At 35.4% G+C, this 16,843-nt stretch overlaps 2 protein-coding genes and 1 non-coding gene across 4 annotated transcripts; 1 reads left to right on the forward strand and 2 right to left on the reverse strand.

Annotated features, from left to right (window-relative positions):
• Window positions 1–1,181: 1,181 nt before the first annotated feature.
• LOC7468947 (bZIP transcription factor TGA10) lies at window positions 1,182–7,017 on the forward strand. Of its 2 annotated transcripts, none has more exons than XM_052447785.1 (11): window positions 1,182–1,837; window positions 2,012–2,109; window positions 2,760–2,839; window positions 2,979–3,116; window positions 3,257–3,328; window positions 3,458–3,517; window positions 3,639–3,716; window positions 3,806–3,881; window positions 4,064–4,335; window positions 5,018–5,257; window positions 6,642–7,017. In XM_052447785.1, exons 1-11 carry the CDS (start codon window positions 1,614–1,616, stop codon window positions 6,789–6,791), a joined length of 1,488 nt encoding a protein of 495 aa, XP_052303745.1. In that variant the 5' UTR covers window positions 1,182–1,613; the 3' UTR covers window positions 6,792–7,017. The 2 variants fall into 2 exon arrangements, with proteins under 2 accessions (XP_052303745.1, XP_052303744.1); XM_052447784.1 differs by having other exon boundaries at window positions 1,183–1,837; window positions 2,009–2,109.
• Window positions 7,018–10,540: 3,523 nt separating this feature from the next.
• Window positions 10,541–10,612, reverse strand: TRNAC-GCA (transfer RNA cysteine (anticodon GCA)). The gene has a single exon. It is a non-coding gene; the product is annotated as a tRNA-Cys (tRNA).
• Window positions 10,613–11,617: 1,005 nt separating this feature from the next.
• LOC7468948 (FT-interacting protein 1) lies at window positions 11,618–14,676 on the reverse strand. The gene has a single exon (XM_002323256.4). It carries the CDS (start codon window positions 14,193–14,195, stop codon window positions 11,805–11,807), a length of 2,391 nt encoding a protein of 796 aa, XP_002323292.2. The 5' UTR covers window positions 14,196–14,676; the 3' UTR covers window positions 11,618–11,804.
• Between the last annotated feature and the right edge of the window lie 2,167 nt (window positions 14,677–16,843).

Consider the following 16,843-nt stretch of genomic DNA (forward strand, 5'->3'; position numbering starts at 1 on the left):
TAATTCTGGGGACAAGAACAAATAAAGATTTGAACTTGAGACATTTATCGCTATATATATATATATTTTGGAAGACTACTTACTCAATATTATTAGGTACGTATTTTCAATCTGTGCAATTGGGTCCACATCAGACTCGATAGGAGAGAAATATTTTTTTTTTCATTGTGAAATAATGTCTTTGGGTTCGCCAATATAATAAGAACAAGAAGAGCACACATGATCCAAGAAAATAGATATTTATTTTTACTAATGCAAATTATACCTTTTCTTTATATTACCACCCATCTTATAAGAGCTTTCGCTATTTCAACCATCGACATATCATTATCACATTATAATTCTCCGGCTCTACCGCCATCTATACAACCACCCTATCACTATTATTGCTCTGCCATCACCGGTAACCATCTTATTACAAGTATCAATTACCACCGCATCAGCATCTTTCATGGCTGTTGCCACCGTAGTCACCACCGCCTATTTATTAAAATAATTATAATTTCATCACTATTATTACCATATATAATCATTAACATAACAACGATGGTTGTTTCAAGTAATTCGATGTTTATTTTATTTAAATAAAATCTTGAATTTGAGTCTTATGAATAAAATATATTATTTTTGAAAGAGCTTCATCTCTTAGTAGACCGATTATACTTGACCAGATTAGTTGAGATCCAATAAACCTTCAAATAACAGAGTTTAGACCACAAAAATATAATCATTATCATCAATATTATTAATATACAATTATTATGAAATAGCAATCATTAATGCTACCATATTAATTATCATTGTTCTGATTATTTTATCATATAATTTGACTTATAATATTACTCACATACAAAAATTATAATTGAAAAAAATATATTATTATGAGTGTAGTTAAATAATAAAAAATGACTTATATTTAATGTTTGTTTTTTCAAAAAAAATATTTTAATATTTTCCCCAAAGAAACCTACTCTAAAAGAAAGAAAACGGCCAAGGGGCAAGGGACATGGAAGAAAACAGCCGCCTCACCCACTATCCATACGTGTAAGTTTGCATGAAAATGTCAATAGTAAATCCTACGGGCTTTCTCGTCATTACAGACCTAAGAATGGTAAGAAACTTAGACAATGAAATGCCTTAAGCGGTTTCATCGGACTCTCTAAACTAAAGTGGTTTTTCTTCAGGTCTTCTCTGGTTTTTAACTCTCTCTGTCTCTTGTGTCTGAGGAGAGACAGAAACTGAACAGGGTAGCTTGAGACCATTTTATAATATATATTTATTTGTTGTACACAAAGTCAGTCTCATCTTGTAGATAAAGAAAGCTGAAAATTAGGTTTGTCTTATTTCCTTGCATTCAATATCCCTTCTTCTTTTTTCCTCCTCATTCATTCAATCTCTCTTTTCCAGTTTCTTCTTTATGAAAACTCTCTCCTTTTCCTTGTTTGTATGCGTGTGAAATATCTAAAGGATATGATGATGATTATGATCATTAAAGGAACAAAAAGAAGGTAGTTTCATGCCATTTATGGGGTTTTCAACAGCTCTTTGGAGTTGGGAGTTGGTGGAGGAATAGTAAGAGGAACGATTATAAACCAAGCTTTTTGAGGGTTCTCATGGCTACTACTGCTACAAACAATAAAGTGATCAATCACTCAGCTCATCAATTTGAACAGCAGCAACAACAAAATCATCATCAACAACAGCAAAACCAGCATCATCAGCAACATCAGCAACAATATCATCTTCATCAAATGCAAGAGCAGCATAATCATCATCAGATTCCATATGGAATCATGCAGTCATCATCATCATCATCCTCAATCCCTGGGAACTTCATGTAATCTTTACAAACTATAGAAATCACCAAGAACCTATTTCTAGAGTCTCTTTTCTGTAATCGTTTTTAGAAGTTTAATTATTAATTAACAAGAAGGTTTGACCCTGCAAATTAAATCATTTGTTTCTCTGTGATTTTCTTTTGTTTTTACATGTGCACTTTTTGTGTCAGAAGCAAAGATGCTGGAGCTTATGACATGGGAGAATTGGATCAAGCCCTTTTTCTCTATCTTGATGGACAAGACCCCTCCACTGTTAATCAAGACCAAAGACGTGAGCTCTCTCTCTCTCTCTCTCTAAATTAAAAAAAATTTCATCTTTCTCATTTTCTTTACACTATTCCTTTTCCTTTCCACCTCTTCTGTTTCTGTTGGGAGATTCTCTTTGGAAAGGGTTATTTGAGGGTCACAAGGAAAGCATGTTCAACTGCAGATCACAAATCTACCTCTCTGCCAATCGTGCTTTCTTTGACGAGATGCTAATAATGTTCCTTGCAGCTGCAAGAAAGACTTTTTCAAATCTCAAGAAAATCGTCGTTTTCTCTACTTATTTTCCCGTTCCTTTTTGAATTCATCTTCGTTTCTTGTTGCTAGGAGCATTAGACCATGACATGTATAACAACCCTACACACATATCATGATCAATCCCTCACTCATTTCTCCATGTATTAAGAATGGTACGAATAGGGTATGGGTTATATCTGCCTTTTCTTCTCTTTGATTCCTCCTTTTTCTGTTTTGATACCGTATAGAGCTACAATTGCATGACGATCCCTGTACTTCAAACTCATGTCTCATACCTCTCTTGCCTTGTCTAGCTCACTTCCCTCTCACTCGGGTCCTTATTCTTTCATTATTCTTTTTCTCTCCCACACTAAATTATAGCTATAAAGAGATTTGATGTTGATTTGGGTTTGTGTGCAGAGAGTGGTGCAGGAATGAGACCTCCAACTTTGAATATTTTCCCATCTCAGCCTATGCACGTAGAGCCATCATCAACAAAGGTAATAAAATCAAAACCGTTGATAACTTAATTAGTTTAGTGGTATATATACAATTCTTCACTTAATGGTTCAGTTGTACCTTACTACATATATTAATATTACCCAATATTTTCTAATGGGTTTGTTTTGGATTTGGTAGGCTAATATTACTGGTGCTAGTACTGGATTAGTTTCTTCTGCAACTGGTGGTTCGAAGGGACCATCAGAACCGTCCATGGAACTTGCCAACACAAGAAATAATTCTGCTCCTGGCCCTGAACCAGCTAAAGCTATCAAGGTAGATTCGGACTTCTAGTGCTTATAAAATAGAGCAACTATGATATTAAATAAAAAAAAATAATTAGTCTATATATAGCTTATTCATAACTGAGATTCGAATTGGTATTTAAAAAGTTTGTTTCTTGTTGTTTATGGCAGCGCCAAGGGAACCGTAAAGGACCAGCAAGATCAAGTTCGGAGCTGGAAGGACCCAAGACGCCAGACCCTAAGGTAACTTCTTTTGGTTCACTTTTTATGGCATATATATATATATATATATATATATATATATGTTTACATTTGTTTAATTTCTTGTAAGTTTACAACATCGAATGTTTGTCACGACCAATTTTTATGCAGACATTGAGGAGACTTGCTCAGAATAGAGAAGCAGCAAGGAAAAGCAGACTAAGAAAAAAGGTCAGTCCGTTCAAAATTAATGCTCTCTTTGATTTGATTGCAATAATTATTCCTTCCAGGTAATAATGTTCAGCTCCTAAAATCATGAGGTTTGCCTCCTTTTCATTTTCCATTATTACAGGCTTATGTTCAGCAGCTAGAGTCAAGTAGGATTAAACTTACACAGTTGGAACAAGAGCTACAAAGAGCCCGAACTCAAGTGAGTTAAAAATCGTAACCCGCTTCTATTGTTCATTCATAATATCATCATAGCACGTTTCAAGATTATTTTTTTTCTGTTCCTGCTAGGGAATATTCCTTGGCGGAGGAGGTCTTTTAGGAGGAGAACAAGGCATTCCTGTTGGTGTCACCAATATTAGCGCGGGTATTTAAATTTATAAATTCAAAATAAAAATGCTACTTTTAGTTATTCTATTTTCCAGAATTTTTTTTTATTATATACTCTAATTAATCTCTCTCCATGGTAATTAAACGCATCTCTATATATGGTACTCATATATAGAAAAATAATGACCTTTTTTTTCCCGTTCTATGCTTAATTTCTAGATGCAGCATTTTTTGATATGGAGTATGCAAGATGGCTTGAGGAGAACCATCGCCTAATGTGCGAGCTTCGGGCAGCAGTACAAGAGCATATACCCGAAAATGAGCTTAGGCTCTTTGTTGGCAACTGCTTGGCACATTATGATGAGATGATGAATCTCAAAAGCGTGGTTGCCAAGACCGATGTCTTCCATCTAGTTTCTGGCATGTGGAAGACTCCGGCCGAGCGATGCTTCATGTGGATGGGAGATTTCCGGCCATCTGAGCTCATAAAGGTACTAAAAACCTACCCTTTTCAGTCCCAAGTATATATTTGGTTCTTTTTCTTTTTCTTTTTTCTTTTCCCTGGGTGCTTAGACATTAGAAAATCATATAACATCACATGTGACAAGAAACTGACAAAAATACATGGCCAAAAAAGGTAAATAACCTAAGATACATATCTATTTTAAGATTTTTAGATCAATTTCGTTGTCTCAAAATATTTGAAAATATATAATAAGATCAGTGAATGATGTGAGTTATTATTAGATTTTGCACGAGGAATATAGGACGTTATAATTAATGCATGGTGCACAACCTGTCGGTGGAAACGGCAAAGAAGATAGCCTAAATCCCAAAACACACAGAAATTATGAATATCAATGAGTGACGAAACAGATCGTGAAGGTTTCTACTAATGGGTAGAGTTAGGTGTCAACCTAATAAAGCCCATGTTTGTTACTACAACTTCTGGTTTCATTGACACGAAAGAGAATGAGAAAGAATTGCACGGCTATCTACTCTCTCTTCGTTTTCCATTGATAGATACAACAGGCCTTGTTTTCGTGTTCATCCTTTGCTTTGGCCAGTAGTGAATTAATTATCAAAGCCCTGAAAATGAATGGTAACATGTCATTATTAGTTAACCACATTCTTGTTTATTTATGTAGTTATTGTGTGCTAATTATGATGCAGATAATAGTGGGTCAAATTGAGCCATTAACGGAGCAACAAATCTTGGGAATATATGGCTTGCAGCAATCAACACAAGAAAATGAGGATGCACTCTCTCAAGGGCTCGAAGCTCTCAATCAATCTCTTTCAAATACCATAGCCTCTGAATCACTGATCTGCCCTCCTAATATGGCTAACTACATGGGCCAAATGACTGTAGCAATGAACAAGCTCTCCACTCTTGAAGGATTTGTTAGACAGGTACGCATGATTTATGATCATCTCTCTCTCTCTCTCTCTAAGCTGGTCTATATTTTAGTGAGTAGGGATACAGTTGTTTGTGGGCCCTCATGTAGTGGGTCAAGTAACAGGAATCTGGTCCTGTTTGGGTCGGGAAACCTACCCCAACATACGAAACTGCTCCATGCCTCGCCACATGAGGTGGGTGGTGTTATATGCATGTTTTCTCTGTATTTATATGCATGGTCTACGAGCATATTTCTAGCTATCGTGAGGCATCCAGTACGATTAGGGTTACATGATATTAATTACCGGCAACTAGGTTGTACACGTGGCATGCAGACAAAAAGTGGTCCCCACGGATAAATATCAGCTTCTAAGAGATCCGATGAGCCCATGTTTTGTATGATGTCACGGTCGTAACCGTTTGACTTGAAGACAACACAAGTCCATTCTTCGTAGCTCTCTTTTTTGACTGTTCAAAACCCAGCCTGATGATCTGATAACTTCGTCCTCGGTGGGTTTCTTGAGTTGACTCAGTAAATTTTCAATGAGATTTGCCATTCCATTGAGTCACTCATCAGCTAGCTAGCATGAACTCGATTCCTAGACCTACACCCTTTCTTCCCTCCTGGTTACAAAGTCTCTTGGTATTTCCTCGCATGGCGATAAATATCAAGCAGCAAACAAGATTTTTGTCTAGTCGATGCTTTGGAGATATAGGGCTAGGTGGGTCCAGTGTTTGAATGCTAGGCCCCCTTCGATAGTAGAGCCCTTGGAACACTTCGATAAACGATGGATTTAGTCAAGAACGTTTTCAATTGGGATTTTAATCAAGTTATATACCAATCAAGGTATAGAAAGTCATGGTGATCATCACAGATATTCACCTTTTTATTAATCGCTATCAGTTGACTTGTAGTATTTTGAATTTCCTATTCTAGTCTAAACACATTATGTTTAGTCGGCAGGACACTAATTGGTGGCATGGAAAGATTAACTTGTTGAAATTGATTCATCAGTAATTTCCAGGTTAAACTCTCTTTTGTGACTTTGTTTTTGTCCACTGTCAAACTTCTGGACCTTCTTTACCAAGACTAACACAACCCACATTTTCCTAAATTTTCTTTATATAACCCATTTGAAAAGTAAGAACCCCACGCATCACAAAGTCTTGAGTAGATAGAATGGCTGTATAAAAAAATCTAGGAACAAGAATTATTTGAAATGTTGTCATTGATTAAGGTCAAGCTTAATCACTCCATATTCTTAACTTGTCGACATGCATGACTTTTTCCCAGTTTAATAATTTTTTTTTATCTGTTTTTTTTTTTATGAACAGTTTTTTTTTAGGTATGTTATATGTGTTTGAGATATATATAGTACTTACGGATATAACTTACAGGCAGATAATCTGAGGCACCAAACCATTCACCGGCTGCATCAATTACTCACAACCCGCCAAGCTGCAAGGTGTTTGCTCGCCGTTGCCGAGTACTTCCATCGTCTTCGAGCTCTCAGCTCTCTCTGGGTGGCTCGTCCTCGGCAGGAATGAAGAATTGTAGAAACCCTAGACTTTTAGTACCACTTTTATAACTTTAAGGGCCACTCTCTCTTAATTATTAAAGTAGGTCTTCCATATTTCTTTTCCTTATTTTCTACAGAAAGATGTATAGATAGACAAAATATTAGATTAAACATCTTAAGTGGTAGAACTCTCGCACTTTCTCACTTGATCAATTCTTCGTGAGAGATTCAGCGAAGCAATGATTTGGCAGCCATCTTTGACTAGAAAAATAGATGATCATGATCGAGAATTAACGAAGATGGAAAAGAAAATATTGCGGACTTGAATTAGAAAATGATCAATAACGTTTGGGCTGATGCTTTTTGTTTGTATTAGGGAGAGTAAAGAGACGAGTATTTGGTTCTAGAGGGAAAGAAAGAAGTGTTGAAAGTTGAACGTCCATTTGGCCTAGGTGTCGCTGCATGCACGTCTTTTGACCAGACGCATGAATTCATGAAACTGACAAGCTAACTTTTACATCGTGTTTCGGCAATTTTCACCTTGTATTAATTGGCCTTACTCACCGCTACTTCCTCAACGGACACCAATGAAAAGAGATAGAGGTTTCATTATAGCTTTTATATATTATTATGGATTTTAATAGTGAATTTTTTTAAAAAAAATTCAATTTGATCCTAGAAATTTTAGTTTACACAATTAAGTTATTTTGAACCTAAATTAGTATCTAGTTGCATATTTTGTTGGGAGAGAGGATTAAATTGAAAGACAAATAGCTGAGATTAAAAGGGTGAGTAAACTATGTGGCGGCATTAATTTTTTTTTTGGTATTTTTAATTAAAAATAAGTTTTAAGATGAAAAAATAAGAACCATGTTTTTCCGACCACCATAGTGGCTGGGATTTGAGGAATAAAGATAACAATTCATCTTTTTTGTCAAAAAATAAGATGGATAACATGTTGTTTGCCCCATTAACTTCAAAAAAGGGCCCGCATGAGGGCTTTTTTTTTAGCGGGCTAGGCGTTTGCACAAATCTATTAGGTTTGATGTATCCAAAGCTATACTATTATAATAGGTTCTTAATTGTAAAATTTTGAATGATATGTATATATTTGCTTTGCCTAAAATTTTTGAGCTTAAAGGTGATTGAATATGTGTAGAGCCAACCAAATTGGTAGATTGTTCCAAAAATAATTTAAGGAATTTTTTTTTAAAATTATGTTAATAATTTCCTTTTAAATATCATATATCAAATTAAGAAGAAATTGATCCAAATTCAATAAGAGCGTTATTGCTTCATCAAGTACTAGTATCAATGATTATGTTGTTAATTTAGGTGACAATCATAAAGAGACACCTACCATAGAAGTTACCAACTAAGGCTAAACTAATATGGAAAGCAGAGCTGGAATCCCTTTTACAAGAGACGTTGTAATAGGTAAAATTATTGTAGAATGGAAGGGCAACATCATTATGTAATTAATGTTTTTTTCTCTAAATATTGAAGTAATATATTTGTATTGGGTTATTTTAAGTTTTACATTAAACTAAAATGACTTTGATGAATTGATTTTCATGTTTACCAATATTGAAATTGCCTATTTGATCACATCTACGATGAAATCATCATTTGAAGAATCATTATTTTAATGGAGTCAGCTTTATGGGCATCTTGAATGGATGAATATGATATAAGCTTAGTGAGGAAAATTTCAGGTTAGATAAATAATATTTAATTTGAATTAATATTTTATTATTATTTTGAAAACTAATTAATGTATGTTTACCGATAGGAGAAATTTTGTTGGGACTATAGCATTGAGGTGTTGGTTAGAAAAGTGGGAAAAATTATAGTGTATCTAGGTAAGTATCAATATAAAAATGTTATATTATTGTAAATTTATATTCTTTTATTTTCTTATCTTATTCTTTTAACATACTTTTGTATCAAGTTGCATGATTTATGGTATGATGCCCACAAAAAAGCAATTAATAGAGTTGGATCTAATAACGTAGTTATGTGAAAAAATTATAGACTGAGACATGCTGTATATTTTATTAGTTTTCTTAAAATTTTAATTAAGTGTTTATTTGTGAGACTTTTAAAACAAACTATTTAATTTGCAGAAAAAGTAGCTTAGACGCAAATCGACTTTAATAGATTTATATAAGGAAACTCGTATAAAGAAATAGGATAGGGAAAATGAGAGAAAAAGTTTGTTGATAGAAAAGCAAAAGTGTTTGTTGTAAGGCTTTGTTGTAAGGCAATGATATATATATATATATATATATATATGTATATATATATATCATTGCCTTACTAATTTTATTTGCATCAGTAATATAAATTTAGGATTTTTACTTGTTTGGTTTTTGTAGGATACATATAGCGCTCACATGGCTGCGCAAAATTCGATGAAGACATTTCTATCAATCCTCCCCACGATCCTTAATTATAGTTGGAGGCTGGTGCAACAGATGGACCTGATATGAATTAAGTTTATGGTATAACTATGGTATTAGCTCGAGAAACGAGGTTGTGCCATTCTGTTTCAACTGTAGGCACACCTCATTGCATCCTAAGCCAAACATCGTAGGCACATCTCATTTCATCCCAAGCCAAACATCATTGGACACTGATGAATTGGTAAAAAAAATTTTAGGAAACAACTATCTACTAAGTTGCCCAAATTTGAAGGAAAAAAAAAAATAAAAGCATGATTCGAACAAGAAAATATGATGTATTAGAAGAAATTATATATATATTCATTTGCCTCCCTTTCTTGGACCTTTGGTTTAATATCTTTTCCTCCCACTTCACCTTCTGGATCTTTTGGTTCAGGATCTTTTCCACCCCATCCACCTTCACATTCGTAGAAATTTATGCTTTGTTTAAAAAGTATTTATGTATGAAATATTTAGATGACTAGTGAAATTTGTATTATATTTTATTTTTGTTATGAAGATGCATTTTGGTTATGATTATGATTTTTGTTGTTGTGATTTTAGGATGGAAAAAATGTAATTGGGATTACATCAACCAAGCAATGAAAAGAATTAGTGAAACGCCGATGGAATTGCCGACGAATATGGGAATTTTTTCGGCAATGTTCACACAGATTTTATCAAAAAATTACATAAGGTTTAGATATTTTTGACGGAATTTACGACGAACAGTTCCATAGGCATTTAATGTGGCAACAGAGTTGGCGTTAAAAAACTTGAATTTAATTTTTTAGATTAGATATATCTCTTGAATTTGGCACAATGAGAGCTTTCATTTGATTGTTTTAGTTGTGTTGTCTGTGTTAATGTTGAATTTCTTTGATGAAAATTCTTTCTCTTCTTTCTCTCTCTTTTATTTTTCTTATTTAGTATAAATTTTTAGTTTTATATTTTATATATTTTTTTAATCAAATACGATCATAATATTAATAAAAAAGTTAGTGGTTACAATGAAAGGACTCGGCTTGTATTTTTATAAAAAGTTTATAAAGAAAATCTTGGGATAAAATTTCATTACATCCTTTATATTAAAGATATATGAAAAAATTCACAACATAGACAAAACGTCTCTCCAAACCAATCATGTTTAATTTATGTCTCGTATTTTTCATAGGTGAGAGAAAGCATATATTTTTATCACAATTTGTGCTTCGAGTGTTGGACTTGGACGTAACCACTTCAACCTGCAATTGGGCCTTGGCTGTCTTGAGAAATTCAAAAAACAATTGCAATTGGGCCTTGGCTGTCTTGAAAAAGACAAAAAACAATTGCAAGGGCCCTACCGGGTTCGAACCGGTGACCTCTTGATCTGCAGTCAAATGCTCTACCACTGAGCTAAGGACCCTTTTTGGATTTATTGTCTCTTACTATTTCTCAAAACCATCGGAATAGAGTTTTCCTCTTGTTGGACTTGCATGTTGGATGACAAGTGTAGTCGAAATGGCATGATTGAACTGGTGGCGATTGCCGGAAGCTCTTCCACTTCCTTTGGAGGTTCAAAATGAAAAGGGACATCTTTCTAGGGGGGCAGCTTTTAGGACAAACTTCCATGGAACCATCTTTCTTCCCTGCAAAAGCATGAGATCAGCTAGCTAGTAGTTGAAAAGACTGCTAATAACAACAGATTACTAGATTAGAATGCTTGAAATTAATGGTTTTAGAAGTTTATGAAGCAGAAGGTGATTGGGATTTCTCGTGTGCTAAAGAAAAATCTCCCTTTTGCTTATGGAAAGGGTGGACAATTGCACAGCAGCTTTTCTTTTTTGGACGATAAAAAATATATTTGTATAAGATTTTGTGCTAACCGAATTTTTTTTTATATGATATCAAAAATGCATTTTTTATATTAATTTAATATATTTTAAAAAATAAATCCTTTTAAATATTGGTTGTTTGATTACAAAACTTGAACACTCTATGAAGATTCTTATGGACTTGTATACTAGGTAGATGTTTCAAGAATTTTTAACCAAATTATTACCAAATATACAAAAACAAAATGGAGAGAAGGAATAATGTGCTCTCAACACTTTCCCTCTTGATCTATATGCACGGTTCATTTTACTATTCTATATTATTTTTTTATTTTAGTAATAAAATTTATTTTGTTTTGAGTTTTATTTTTCTTTTATATATTAATATAGTTTTATATATTGAGATTTTTTTTTAATTTACATTTTTTCGATATACAAAATACCAAGAAATATTTTGATAATGAATTAAAACTCAATTTTGCGAAATAAAATCTAATCAATTAGTTATGAAATAACATTCTACATCTAGAGCATCGTTATGGTATGTCTGCCCTGTGCAATGGTAAATCTAATCAATTTTATGTTTGTGTCACCTGTTTAAACTTTAAACCGAAACTGCTTTATTACATAATTTTCTTGAAAGCAAAACATAGGTTAGGATTCTAGCAGGAAGAAGAAAAATGAGAGATACCAGAAAATCCCATAAACTTCTATTAGGAAACATTGTCAACAAACATAACTGAAACTTGAAAACAGAACATGAGACGAGCCCTTTCTTTTTGTTCAAAGCATGCTATCAGCTCGTGATGGCAATCTCCTGAAGAAATTGCTGGGAACTGATGGTTGCTTGCTTCGAAACCTTGGATGTCGCAGCCAGAATAAGCCTGTACCCAAGGTAATTATTTTAAAAGGTGTTATGTAGAGCACGACGGCTGCAATAAGGCAGAAAATTATGTAGAGGCTGGTTGCTCTTGGGTCTCTCCAGCTGAGCAGAGCTTGAAAACGTTCCCCTTGTGTTGCCATGTCTCCCACCACAGTCTGGATCCTTCCTGCAACACTTCTAAGTCTGTCGTACCTCATTCGCGCCACGTCCTGTTGCTTTGATGTGGGAAATGTGTCAAACTCTTCATCCAGCTCATCTGGGTGAACTGCTTCTGCCCACGAAAGTTTGGTATCCATGTGAGGAGGGTGCCTTGCGCGGAACCGGTAATTCCATAATCCAATCAAAAACATATATAGGAAAATAGTTGGTAGAATCAGTTCTGGGTAGCATATCAATATGAAAAATAAAACGTGAACTAGGACTGTTGTCACCGGATTCTTCCATTTACACACTTCACCAAGCCACTTGCTCATTGAGATCACCCCAGAAAACAGCGAGACAATTCGGAAGAAGTTAGCTTTGCTCCTTCTCATGCTCCACATGTGAGAATCCACATCCAACATATACTCCACAGTCTCTTTCCTTAGTGGTGGCTCAGCTCTGCCAAGCCTTACTGCTACAATATTCATGGCCTGATATCTCAAACTGTCTAGCTGATTTACAGTAAAAGAATGCAAATAATGCATTTTTGGCAACAAGGGTTGCCCATAGAGGTAAATCATATTTGCTAGTGATAGGCAAGTGAATCGAACTGCTAACTGGAGTTCTCCCATCTTTTTCAGCCCAGATGGTTGTAGGACTAGAAGTGGATAGGAGTGTGTGTATATTCTATCTGTTTCCAAGGTAGATAGTCGAATTCTTACCTTTCCAATTCTCATGTCATTTCGTGCTCCACCAACAGTTGCCGGGTTTTCAGTTCCTCCCAAGTGGCAGTTGTCAAAAACTCCCAAGGTGATCACCGTGCAAGGGTCATACACCTCCCATGTATACTGCTCATTCCACTTAGGATTGAAGTTTTCAATGATCGTTCTGGTCCGTACCCACTTCAGCCCATACTTGGCTACACAATAAGCATCAGTAGTTCCTCTGCCATCCTTTTTTTTCATTGGAAGAAGCCCTTGAGCACTCAGGATGCCGACTTCAAGGATTCCAATGGGCTGCTTCCAGAGCTGCCTAGCTGTTGGTCGTTGGTCACTTATGTACATTGTTGATTCGTCAAGTACATGGTAAGCACCCTCGAGGCAAACCCTGAGATGAATCCTGGTTGAAAATTTGAGCTCGTGCCTCTTGTCTCCCTCTAGAGCACCAAACCCAAATTTTTCAAGGTTGAACCACTTGGAGTGAACTGGCCGGTGATCCAAGCGCCTCTCGAAGATATGGAGCGGCAAATTTGCTCTCCCCATGACTTCATCTTTCGCAGGGCTTGCTTTATTTTCGACAGTAAGTATCAACTGCTCTTCAAATGGCTCTGCTGCGACAAAGATCAGATCTTCATTCCACATAGGGTTTGTTGTTCTGGTTGGACATAGCTTGGTTTTGAGTATCTGGTTTCCAACTTGAGCTTTCACGAAAACCTGTGGTAATTGACTTCTGTCAAGCGATTCTACATCCTGGGCTTCAATCACATTAACTCTGAGATACCACAGTTTTGGCGAAACATAAACCTTTGATCGGATATTGAAAACACCCTCCCCATGAACCGAAGTAGCATCTGAGTGCCAGGACTCTGGAAAAGCTTCATCAGCCTGTGTACCCATCCAAACTGCAAGCATCACCTCTCCTCTCACCTTTCTATCTCCACTGCGACCCTCTAATCTATACCACTGAGGTGCCAAAGGGCTGTCTGGTGGAACCCTTGTAGGCACTTCATGCATGTCAAAGACCACCTTTCCTACGTAATCATCTCTCAACACCATCTCTCTATCTCTGAGGAATACTTCAACCACTGAAGACTGAATTTTCTCCTTTGAGAAAGCGAAAACCTGGTTCCATTCAGGGTTGGTTTTCTTCTCAAAATGCTGTGTTTTTCCTTTATAATTCCCAACTTTAACTTCCATGTAGGGGTCGAAGCTTCCAGTTACTGGGTTTGTGGGAAGATCTTTGGCTTTCACAACTCGGACATACAGATAAAACATCTGCTCAACAAGATCATACGTGCTTGTTGCTCTTTCACTGCTAATCCACCCGCCTCCACCGCGTGGTCCTCCATGAGGCCAACGTTCCCCAAGCTGAGGCTTTGTGTTCTTCAATTTGAAGTCATCTTTGTGGTCAGGAGCAGCTATTGGATTCATTGGTGCAAAATCGAGGGCACTCTTTCCCAATGTTTTTTTCCAAAGAAATTCCTTACAGCAGCAAAGCTTGCTGTTGGCGTATTGATGCACAGGACTGTCTCCTATTAACTTAGTCTGTAAGACTTGCAGAAGTTGAAATATCTTTGGTGCTCGTGTACATTCAGTACCTGAAATGGATCCTTCTCTTGCTGAGGCTTGACTTCAGAGCATCTACAACTCCACCAACAGCTTAGCCATTACCTTTCTGGTTTGCTTTGAGCAGCAAAAGAATCTTGATTTTGGAGGGAAAGGTAAAGAGAAAGAATTATTAATAACAGCTGCAATGCTACAAGTTGTACTGCGTGAAGTGTAATGGGGAAGGCTTGTGTTTCGCTTATAAGCATAAATGCAAGGTGATTGCCACCCCACTTGAAAGGACAGATAATCTTTTTAGATTTTAAAACAAGGTGACTTAGTGCATGTTCACTATCCTAGATTATTTAGGCTTTATTGGCTTTATAAAATTGTCCAACTGAAAAATTAAACCATCCACAATTCCACATTACCCTTCAGTCTCCAGTCCAGAGACCTTTATCTTTCAAGGGATGGCAGTCCAGGTTACTTTATTTGAGCTGCATCACTTAGTGACGACAGCTACTCCCTTCCTTCTGGTTTCTGCAGCAAAGCTAATGGGAAGGAAAGGAAGCAAAAACAAACCGTTTTGGAAATTTTGCAGAGTTAAAGATGCTATGGTGAGAATAAAGAAAGGAAAAGCAGCATAGAAAGCTTAATGGTGCATCACGTTGCACAGAAAGATGCTTTATCCAATATTCTTTCCCATTTTTATCCATCTTTAATTTAATTTCTTGCTGTCAGTATGACTTTCTTCATTTAAAGTGAAATGCTGTTTTCTTCGAGTCCCTTTATACAAGTCAAAAGATATATCATTAGGGGCTACAGCACCCGTGTTCTGCTTAAAATTCCTAGGCATTGACAGACAAGGCTATCCCTCTTTGTTGGATTCTATTTTGCTAACAATTTCGGAGCAAGAACAAACATCCCACTTACAGATGGAGCATCTTTTGCTTTAGACAACTCTAAATAACGATGGCTACACTAGGGAATATTTTGTATTGATGTGCATTGAGAGCAGAATGGGACACCTGGTGCCTTTCCGAGGAGAAAAAGTATGGGCTGCAGTCTTTTTTTTAATTAGATTCTTCTGATCAGAAAATCAAGACTTCTTGATCACTACTTTTTGGATAATGTAATTCATTAGTATGATAATTACTTTGCAAACGCTGATGCAAAGTACCATACTTTAGAAACAAATTAATGATTAATCTACTCGTTATGTGTAACAACTTCCCTATTTCAGACATGTTTCAAATTTCTCCTGTGCTGGCTGTATTCTTCTCATGATGCTCCTAAATAGTATTATTAATATTTTCGTAGAAATTTTAGAAGTTACGCAGAAGACTGGTTCGATCCATAACCTGGCTGGTAACTCGAGGATTTAAGGTAAAAAATCATATTCAACATGGCATCGGAATTCTTACGAAGATCATAGGGTTTATCTTGAAAGTCTCAAATAAGCTAAAACTTTTGAAGCATTTCAGATAGGAAAAACATGAAGGGAAACCCAGTTAATGACCCCAAATTCCTTAAATATAAATTGTCTTGTAATGTGTCCACCAGATGCTTGTGTTAGTCTACCGTTTAAGGAGCCGTTCTTTTGAATGAGGTTGGGTCTCCGAGGTAAGTAGAAAAACGAAGTTACTAACCTGTTTTTTTTCATGATTTTAGTTAATTTTTTAAAAATTATTATCACATCTTTGTTCTTTAAAATAAAGCATGTCTGAGTTTTTTTCCACTAGCAAGAGTAACAATTTGATGATTTGAACAACACTCACTGTATATAGTAAGCATTGTTCATAAAGCTAACTGTATATAGTAAGCATTGTTCATAAAGCCAGAGTAAAAAGTAGTTTGGACGGCATGGATGTGCTATGGAAAAGAAAGCATATTTGCTAGCTATTAAAGGAGAGTATGGCTGTGGATGCTTATTATTAAAACATGAGAAAAATATTATTTGTTGTCATTCTCCAGACAAGTTCTTCCTAAAGCAGAACACTCGTCTTTTTTTTACAATTCAAAGCAGAGAGCCAACACTGCTGGTTTGAGTGAGGAGAGGGTAGGTAAAGGTAAGGTGTGGAAGAAGGAAGAGAGTAAAAGTGAAATATAGACGTTTTCTTGAATTTTTGGATATAAATTAGGGAAAAGTAAGATTATGAATCCACCCTTGTTTCTTTCAAGGACGGAAAGAATTAGTTATTAATATGCACTCTATTTTTGAATTTTTTGACACAATGTGTATAATATTAGGGTTTCTAGTATAATAATATAATATAATTAAAAACTTGTTATCTGTATTTGTAAAAAACTTCTACTTCTCTATTTATTTTTCAATTAAAACTCCCAGCTGAAAGTTGATAAATTCTTAGTGAAATGTCCATTGAATAAACCCTCTATTTGTAAATGGAAAAAAAATCAAAATTAAAAATTAAAATTTGAAAAATGAAATAATGAAGATGGAGGCCATGCTTTATAATGAAAAATTTTCACTCCTTTTATGGATCATTTAGAAACATTAAAGCGATAAATAAAAT

The sequence above is a fragment of the Populus trichocarpa genome, chromosome 16, assembly GCF_000002775.5.
Source record: "Populus trichocarpa isolate Nisqually-1 chromosome 16, P.trichocarpa_v4.1, whole genome shotgun sequence".
Lineage (NCBI taxonomy): Eukaryota > Viridiplantae > Streptophyta > Magnoliopsida > Malpighiales > Salicaceae > Populus > Populus trichocarpa.